Source organism: Arachis ipaensis, chromosome B03 (assembly GCF_000816755.2).
Source record: "Arachis ipaensis cultivar K30076 chromosome B03, Araip1.1, whole genome shotgun sequence".
NCBI lineage: Eukaryota > Viridiplantae > Streptophyta > Magnoliopsida > Fabales > Fabaceae > Arachis > Arachis ipaensis.
The window spans coordinates 16,864,600-16,874,584 of NC_029787.2; the positions used below are offsets into that span (position 1 = coordinate 16,864,600).

At 33.3% G+C, this 9,985-nt stretch overlaps 1 protein-coding gene across 5 annotated transcripts; it reads right to left on the reverse strand.

The window, feature by feature from the left end:
- Positions 481-8,242, reverse strand: LOC107629976 (DNA repair protein RAD16). 5 transcript variants are annotated; one of them, XM_016332957.2, is made up of 17 exons: positions 8,064-8,207; positions 7,941-8,025; positions 7,352-7,453; positions 5,879-7,014; positions 5,381-5,503; positions 5,151-5,224; positions 4,879-4,942; positions 4,593-4,739; positions 4,420-4,505; positions 3,548-3,617; positions 3,087-3,212; positions 2,704-2,934; positions 2,300-2,404; positions 2,070-2,222; positions 1,202-1,290; positions 1,005-1,085; positions 481-904 (listed from the first exon to the last, which is right to left on the reverse strand). In XM_016332957.2, the coding sequence occupies exons 2-17, from the start codon at positions 7,984-7,986 to the stop codon at positions 832-834; spliced, it is 2,706 nt and encodes a 901-aa protein (XP_016188443.1). In that variant the 5' UTR covers positions 7,987-8,025; positions 8,064-8,207; the 3' UTR covers positions 481-831. The 5 variants fall into 5 exon arrangements, with proteins under 5 accessions (XP_016188443.1, XP_020973965.1, XP_016188444.1 ...); XM_021118306.1 differs by having other exon boundaries at positions 7,352-7,459; XM_016332958.2 differs by adding an exon at positions 7,604-7,667 and having other exon boundaries at positions 7,941-8,196.

Here is a 9,985-nt window from a genome sequence, read left to right on the forward strand (position 1 = left end):
CATGTTAGTGAAAATAGTTGGAGCGCATTTTCACACTCTAATGAGACTAGTTTTTGTTAAATTTAGACTAACTTGATTAGACTTAGATACCAAAAAACAAATTGAATGTGTAACAACTAACAAGACTATAAAATTATACATCAAGATATCGTAATTATTATGTATGAGCACGAGATATGGCTGACATGTTTATTGAAGGAAAAATGATGTGAATTTGGAATATGATACCAAACATTGAACAAGTTGAATTGATCAAAATTTTCATTTGGATCTAACCAACCCAGAGTTATTACTGAATTGAAAAATTGAAGTTTTGCTTCCAAGGCGCGCAATGGTTCACCTTTTGATGGTTTCCCTACGAATTAAGAATGAGCTTGTACCAACCATCTCTAGTTCACATTAAACCATCAAGCATAATTCTGCCTCACTTGGGAAGCTGCTATCTCAAGTAGCATTTACCAGTTACAAAACAGCTACTAAAACAAACATATAAACAATCATGCTGTTAAACACTTAAACATGAAACGAAGATGCAGTCTATGAGAGTCCAGCATTCTGTTAAGGTTTCATTTCTATGAAACATTAAAAAGGGCCGGCCTTCATGATTTCAATCTTACATCAACTAAAATGACGAGTAGATTGAAATCGAAAACCCAGTTCATCAAAACCCCACCAGCATTCAGCAGCATCTTAGAATGTTATATACCTATTTACAAATTATAACCGTTATTGATGTGCATAAATATCATATTTGAAAGCTATGCCCAAAAAAAGTTCTGCAAAAATTGTATTAGGAAGTGACATGTCTTCTTGTCAGAATCACAGGCTTGCTTAGGTAACAAAGAGGAATTTCAAGTCAGCCTCCGTCAATTTCCCTAGCGCCTCGGAGGAGCCGCCAATAGTCCTATTAAGGGAGGGACATGAAAGCAATTGCCATTATTCATAACACATTATGTCAAGGTATGCATACCTACATTTCAAACTTGTTCACACATTTAACTTACCCTTCAAATACTAGTTCCTTTTTCTCTTGCAGTTTTAAAATCCTCTCCTCAATTGTGTTTTCAATGACAAATCTGACGATTCTGTGCAGCAAAACAATGTCAAAATTTCACCATAATAATAACAAGAGTAACCAACCCTCCATTTCTTTTTTCTCCTTTTAATTGCATTTTCGAAGTGTTGGTTCAAGAAGCAGCACCTGATTGGCTTATATTGCCCTATTCTGTGAATCCTGTCTTGAGCCTGACGCTCCACAGCAGGGTTCCACCAAGGGTCCATCAAGAAAACCTGAGCTTGCCCAACAAATGAAGCCACGTGTTAACAAATTAAATCTAGGCAAGGCTATTGGAGGGGAAAAAAGAAAAGGAAGAAAATAAAATAAAAAATAGTACCAATATTTGACTACTTTCAAAGCCTACATCAAACAAAATGTTTAAAATAGTGACCAAGAAAAGGGACTTTAAATAGTCCATTATTTGTGTAGAAATATAGGTTTATGAAAACAACAGTTCAAGGAACATGTGACAAAAATCATATTCAAGTAATCAACCCATTATGAATATATGTGGCCTACACTGAAGAAAATATGGTGCAAAAAGAGGAGCAAGAACCAAACCTAGAAAAGAACACCACAGCAAGTCATAACTCATAAGTTTGCATTACAAGTCAATAAATAGATTAACCTATTTTCCCAAAGAAGCTACTCTTAACCATAATCAAATTTATCACACTAGGAATCCCAAATATGTCGAGTTATTAACTGATTGAGGAAAGATGTTAAGAACTTCTCGTAAGTGAAGTTTAAAATATGGCAACACCGCATAGGTACTGGGTTGAACTTGGTTTTCAGGCACTTAATACTCCAATGGTTCAAATCTTGTGCATAATGAATGGTCACTCATTATAGTTCAAAACTATACAATTACCTTGGTCGGTGAACGATACAACACTTTTTGCTCAGTGCATCATAGGTCCTACCAGTATCCATAAACTAATCTCCAGATACTCTAAAACTGACTTAAAATTTGACAGCAGAATATAAAAAGATGCAAAAGGAGATAACTCACATGTGATGCAACTGTTAAATTGAGAGCAACACCACCAGCCTTCAAGCTCATGAGGAAAATTTTGCAGCCTGGATCATCAGTAAATCTCTTAATGGCAGCATCCCGAGCAGCCAATGACATGCTTCCATTCAATTGAACACAAGATACACCTGACTGCAATCAGTTTGCGATGTCATCATCTTGATGCATTCTGCACACATTTATAAAGTTGAAAGTGACATAAACATTACCTTGTGCAGGGAGTAATTTATGAGATCCAGGAATGACGTGAATTGACTAAAAACAATCCCTTTTGCAGATCCATCCCTTTCAACCATAAATCTGATTTCTTCTCTCTGCAGCGATTTCAACTCATTCAAAAACGAGTTTACCAGAAGAAATTGCAGACCAATAGATAAACTCATAAGAACATTTTTTCAAGACATAGAAGCATTGCTTCAGATACAGCTTCCCAGATGTAGTCTCTCTTACCTAATTCCCCCCTCCCCCACCAAAGAGCTGATAATAATATTATAGGAAGAATAAAATAAAAATAAATAAAAATCAACAGTCAAACCCTTCAGCTGGGCAATCTTTCAATAGACAACCATTTTTCTTCTAGCAAGCAAACTACATGAATTTGTAAGATACACACCAGTGCCTCAATTTTAGTGCTTGTCTGAAAGTTCTCAAGCCGAATTCTGTTTAGAATGCTGGAGGATCTGAAACCTTTAATGGTTGTCTTATTAACCTGAACCCCAACATCCTTGTTTGAAGTTAAATCAACAGTAAGTAACTTAGAGCATGTGGGGCATGATACTTGTCCTAAGGAAGCAGAAAAGTCTATCAAGCATGCCTTGCAAAAGATATGCTCACAAGAGGTAACCTGAAACAAAAAGGAAAAGATATTCGAATAAAAATAAACAACACAATAAAGCTGGTTTGGTTTAAGTAGCTTTCCCATTTACATGCTTGTAAAGACAGAAATAGTGGAGATACAATAATAAGTTTATTTACAAGAAGAAAAGATGAACTTACAACAGGATCTTCTACTGGCTCATGACACAGGCCACAAGCTTGTTCAACATTACCATTACTAGGCAAGTTACTTTCTCTTATTGCAGTAGTTTGAGAATATACCACAAGATATGGATGATCAACAGCCTGTGTATTTAACCAGTGATGCATGAGGCACATGAGTAGACATATAAAAGGGGAATAATTAATGATAAGAACAACTTTAAGATAATAAGAGTAATGAGAGTAATAAAGGAAATCAACTTCTGATTTCCACATTTAAAAGGAGGGGGAAAATAGTATTGAAATAAAGAATAACAATATTTCAAATAGGTCACTCAGTTTTAATTGAAATAACTCGCCCAAAAGAAATAAAAAAAAAGAAAAGAATTAGAAACATAGTTAATTGGGATTCAAGAACTTCAAAAGGAAACAGAAGTATAGAACTTCTGATTAGTTCCATTAGAATAATGAGCATTCACCTGACGAAGCCGTGTGAGGAGGTCAAATATATGAGCATAATTATTCATCAAAGTATTTTCCTCAACATATCTGTAAACAAAAAAGTAAAATATTTGAACACAAGTACACAACCATTGATGACTAGCATGGCTAAATCAAAATAGAAGAAATTTTTTCCCATTATCTAATATAATTGTAAGAATGGAATATAAGGAAACGACCAAGAGAAATCATGTATATCCAAACCCTGGATTCACCTTCTGTTCCATTTAAATAAAAAAGAAAAGTAGAATCATAGGTTCAGAATCCATTTTAATTACAAAAATATAATCATGAAAGAAATCTATAAGAAGTTAATTCTATATTTTTTACCCATCATTATCATTTCCCCCTCACTACTTTCTTCTCCACTTGCTTCAAATTGAGAAGTGTGGGAAAAGGAATTCATATTCATACAAATTCTGATATGACAAAGTACTGGTATAATCTAATATTAATCCACAAACATGGTTAAACTAAACTTGTTTGACATGATCAAACTTCTATGAGCACATTGATAACAGCTTGGAAACCAATCATCTGAAGTTGAGGCAAGGCAAGGCGTGCCAGACCTAGCTAATCAAATGTCAGATGGAAGTTTCTGATAAACACTTTTTGGCTTATGTTTTGACCCACTAGATTAACCTCAACCCTAGTTGACAAAAGGAACTGTTCAGGACAAGCAATTGCCCTCCAGGCCAATTTCATTCACAACAAGGTGATATAAGAAAGTAATTTAACAGCAACCAGTAAATTCAATAGCACTTCATTCTTACGGAATAAATTTTATTTTTATTTTCTCACAGACAACAGCTTTACCATACTTTATGATGAGATAAAGAATATGACATACGTATTAAACTGTGCCTGACTTTCATTGTATAACGATTCATAATAGTCTTGCTCTTTTATATCCAGGCTATCCTTCCTCAATGAAACCTGCAAGGAGAAATGAAATAGAAATAAATATGTAGGGTTTCCATATTCATAATTGCACAACTAGCCATATGAGCAACAGGAACTTACAATTCTAGGTGGTAGTGCAAGATCAGCAGCCCTGCCTGTTTTAGTTCGCCTTAGAACTATGTTCTTTAAAATTTTGTTCTTAAGCAGTATCATAGCTCTTCTTCCATAATCACCATATCCATACGATTGAATTGGTGTGGCAACATACTAATCAAGATTAAACATGAATAATAAAGAGCATGTTAACTTGTCAGCTAAGACTCTGTACAAAATTAAAAAGAATTGGCAACATAATCTCTGTCACACATGGTAAAGAAAAAATTAGATCAACAAACTGTAGACTTACTTTGTTCCACCAACAAAAATGTCTAACAGAACTGTGACCACAGGCTGAACATTGTTTAGAGGAGCTGCACAAGGGGACCAGGATATTAAACATAGTTAACAATTCCAGAATATCTAGTATTGAAGAATGTACAAATACATATGCCTATGAAGGCAGCACATGCACCCAACACCGTATATATTAACATAATGATGCAAGTATTTGAAAAGTGTGAAAACAACAGATGACAATGCTTATCAAATCCACATATCGTTTTTGATTCTAAGCCATACCTGTGATCAAGAGCCCGGCAATCACAGTCCTTGCAGAAATAATAGGAATAAGGAACTATTTGCAGAAACCGAACCTGCATAATGGCATTCTACGTGAATTATGTCCATGATGAGATATAAAACTTAGCTTTCAGTCTTCCACCAAACAGCGTATAGGAGAAGTTTGTCCTTGATAAATTATATAAAAAAAAAGCAAAATAGATAGTAGCCCAAAAAGACTGTAGTGTTACCAGAGAATACAGCTCTCCAACACGGTTCTGCAGGGGAGTGCCACTAAGCGCCCATCTGTATGAAGAGTCTAAGGCAAGAACAGCTTTTGCAGTGTTACAGTGTCTCGACTTTATGTAGTGTGCCTATTTTTCATATAAAGGAACAGATCAATTCATATCTCACAATGATGATTTATAATATATCGTTTGCAATAAATAAGAAACACCAAAAATGTAAAATTAGAGTTATTAGATCAAAACCTAGGCTAAAGCAACAAGTCATTAACTTTAAAAAAACAAAATGAACTGTAACCATAAGTAGGAGATAGCTGATTAAAACTTTGCTTAGGGATATTCAAACAATAAAGAAAACACCCTCAGATGTGTGGAAATAATAGAAAAAGGGAAAGGTACAAAATAACTATTTCATTGAAAAACATCTTATGGAAATTAGAAAGTTCAATTATAGAAGTAAAATAGTTCCATTAATCTTGATCATAGTATGCTATCAAAACTCACTTCATCCAATATGATCCGCTGCCATTTTACAGCATGAAGAAATGATTTCTCCCTGTCAGTGGCATCTAAATCATCCATTCCCAAGCCCATTTTCTCTTTCTTTTTCTTGTCAAAACCATCCTGTTCCAATTCTTCATTCCAATACTCATGATCTTTTATCTTCTGTTTTGTAGCAAACTTTTTCTTTTTCTTCATTTGTTTTGACTGTTTTTCTGTTCTCACAGCATCAGGTCCACAAAAATACCTCAGGTGATAAGGTAACTTATTCAGGTAAAATAATTTTCCGCAATATTGGCACTTTTCCTTAGGAGGCATCATATATTTTCTGTACTCAGACTCCACGATAGAGTAGGTTGTTATTACAAAATCATATTCAGATAACTGTTCAACATTCTTTCCTCTCCTTGCCCCATGATAAACCAGCACCTTGGTGCTTCCTTTCAAAGTAAATCGATCAATCTCATTAACCCACTGAGTGACAGCAACCACAGGACAAATAACAAGTGTTCCTTTGATAGCAGGTAAGACTCTTGATGAACCTGCCACAGGTGCAGGTTCATCTTGCTCACAAATCATGTGCTGGAATTCACGTTTAGCAAGTACTAGGGTAATTGCTTGAATAGTCTTCCCCATCCCCATCTCATCTGCAAGAATTCCTCCTCTTGACACAGAACTTTCCTGCTTCAAAGCCCATGCTAACCATTCCTTCTGGTACCTCAACAAAGGCATAGTCAGATCTGAGGATGGCTCAGCAGTTTCATTCATTTCTTCATTTTGATGATCTAAGTCAGCATCTGCTGATAAATTCTCATCGATCCACCTTTCTTGCTCCTCTTCCCAAGCATGCCATAGTAATACTATGTCAGATGCTCCCTTTTTGCTTTTCCTTGTTTTTTTCTTCTTTCGGTTATTAACCAAATTGACAACAGCTGCTGGCTGAATCTCTACATCAATCAGTTCTTCATTTCTCAAGTTGTGTGTCTTTCTTTTCTTTTTGGACTGTGCCTTTCCCCTTTTGTATAAATGGTTGCTACCATCAGATGAATCAGAAGTGTAATCAACCATTATATCAGAAACACTAATGCTTAAAGTTGGGTCTTGATTCAAGTCGAAAACACTGTTCCCATCTAATGCATCTGTAAGAAAATGACGTTTAAAAATAACACACATATGTCAGCATAATAATATTGACGATTACATAAATAAGAAGGTTTCAATTTTCTTGCACAATGATATCTACTCTGCTTCTCCTACCGAGTCATGATAAAGTAAACTAGAATCTCAAACAGACATAATTACTAGTTCATAAAACATTCCTTGAGTCAGACATCCTTTCCTTTCAATTGGGCAACACTAACAACTCAAACCGTATAGCCAACCCAGTACTACCAACTAACAAGCAAATATCATAAAATGAAAATTCTTAAAAAATAAAATCCAAACCACGAAGAAAGGTAATTAATATTAATATACCTTCATACTTGGAATCCGAAGATATTGCATAAGCATCTCCATCCATATCGTTAGTTTCAACTCCTTCAGTGGTATCCCTCGGTTGCTTCCCCTTCCCTGCTCCTAAATCCGCACATGAACACACCACAATATAACTAACTAAAACAATAACTAAGTTCCGCAAAGCAATAAATCATCACACTCGAAACCCTTTTTTTTTTAATGCTAAAAAAAATCAACTTTGAAACACTTTGCATTACGAAACCAATTAACCTCACGAAGAGAGCAAAGGTATCAGTTGAATTGGGTCACTTGTATCCAAGCATGCCTAAAATCTCTAACAATGGAATCACTTGTTAGACTCAAAACTCCGTTAAAAAGTAATAGTAAATAAACAAAATATAAAATAAAAACTGAAAATGGCTAAAAATAACGCACTCACAAAGTCGCAATTCAATAACATTGTAGCAGATACCAAAAGGTAGTAAAGTCAACACCAAAAGCCGCGAAAAGAAAAAAGAAAAAAACAAATAAAAAAAACGGAAAAGACAAAATAAAATTAAAAAAAAAAAAAGAAAAGAAATAGATAGTAGGAGTGTTAGTGTGTTACCAGAAGGCGAGGTTTGGGAAAGGCGACGATGAGAACGAAGCTCCATTGTGAAAGAGAGAAAGAGAGAGAGGGGTTTAGGGTTTTAGATTGGAAGGTGCGGTTGGAAAGTGTTTTTTTTTTTTATGTTGCGAGAAAAGAAAAGAGAGAAGTGAGAAGAGGGAAGAGAGGGGGGAAGATGGTTGTGTTAAGGGAACCGCACTCGCTCCACAAACTGTGTGACACTCAAACGGCGGGAAGACACTTTGTTTAACAGTGCCTCAACGACAAGTGCTACTATTCTCTGCAACGCGGACCACCTTATCCCTAATTAATTAACTAATCCGCATTTATTATGATTCCACCATTTCTATTTGTATACGTACAAATATACTTTTTATAAAATAAAATTCCTTTTGCACTTGTAACAAGTATTTTTAGTAAACATAATTTAAATGTATCACTTTTTAAATTTTTTGGGAAACAAATATTATTAGAGTTTTATAACTTTTAAAGATGTAATTTGACGTTTTAAATTCGTCACTTAAGAGGAATAGATTTTTTTAATTTTTTTTTAATTGTTTGATAAAGTATAATTTTTTATCGTATATTTTTTTAGTAGAACAAAAAAATATGTGAAAAAAAATATTTAATAATAAAAAAATACACTTTATCAAATAATTAAAAAAATTAAAAAAATCTATTTCAATTAAAAGAGATGTTCTGTTAATTTTTTTTTAAATTATCTTTTATATTCTTTTCTTTCATTTTGTTATCGAGTATTTTTTTACATTTTTCACAAAAGAAAGGGTTTTTTTTTTGTTACTAGGATCTATTTATATTTATACCAAGTGTAAGTGTTGTTGATATTATTTTTTTTTTTTTCGGAATTTTAAACGGTCAATGTACCTTTAAATACAGAATCATTGAAAATGTCTCTAATATTCTCTTTCCTCATTAACTCAAAATTGTTTTATCTTACTTTTTGACTACATTTAATTTCAAAACTTTTACTAATTGTGTATTTAATCATAGTGGCAGATAATAAAAAATTATGCGAGTATCCACAGATATTTTTTTTCCTATAGAAGACAATAAGAAAAATTAATAAAAAACTAATTTTGCATCATTTGACAACAAGTATAATACTCGATAACAAAATAAAATAAAAGAATTTTAAAAAAATAATTATGGATATTATAATTTCAAGAACTAAATTATACAAGGCACGATGTGATCGAAAAAGCACTATACCAAATTAACTTAGATGATGTATATTATTTGAGACAATCCGAATCAAAATTAACTTTCACTCTAAGAATGCAATTGCTTTGTTTCAAGAGCTCTCTTGCCAATGGGATATTTGTACAATGTTTATAATAAGCTATTTATTTAGTCCAATATAAATTAAAAATGAAAATTATCCACAAAATAATAAATTTAAAAATTCTTATTCAGTTATTTCACATTAAATTTTAAATTTTAAATTCTCTAATTTTAAATTTTAAATTTTTAAAAAATTCAGTTAGTTATTTCAAAAAAATAACCATCTAAAATTCTGATTTACTTCACTTCAATATTCTCTTCTTTTTCAATCGGCGGTCATCTACATTCATCAATAATCATCTCATTTCAAAGTTGCTATTTGGCTTGCCACACGACACTCACCCTTAGTAAAAATAACAATCCACTTAAGGATAAAAATAATCATCTGCATACCTAATAAATTGAACATCTAACATATTTTAATTATATATAACTAAACTCAATCCAATCAAAATAATCATCTATATAAAATTAAAATAACCATCCACATACCTACTAAAATGACCATCCTAAATTGATCATTAAAATAGAAGAATAAGATGAATAAAAGAAGAAACAATTATTGTAGTGAAACATAATTTTGAAGGACTAGGCATGACGAAAACAGCACTGTTGTGAAGCAAAAGCTCAAATCTAAAATAAGCTAACCTTAAAGGAATGGGAGAAAGCGAAGCCAGTTTGGAAGAGAGGCGTGCGAAAAAGCGGCAGCAACGTTAGACTGAGCGTCAGAGGGCGAGGCGTGT

Coding starts and splice junctions, on each gene's coding strand:
- LOC107629976 (XM_021118306.1), bottom strand. CDS start 7,986: ATGGAGCTTCGTTCTCATCGTCGCCTTTCCCAAACCTCGCCTTCTG. Junction 3,213..3,547: donor TCCTCACACGGCTTCGTCAG/GTGAATGCTCAT, acceptor TTAAATACACAG/GCTGTTGATCATCCATATCT. Junction 1,291..2,069: donor ATTTAACAGTTGCATCACAT/GTGAGTTATCTC, acceptor GGGCAAGCTCAG/GTTTTCTTGATGGACCCTTG.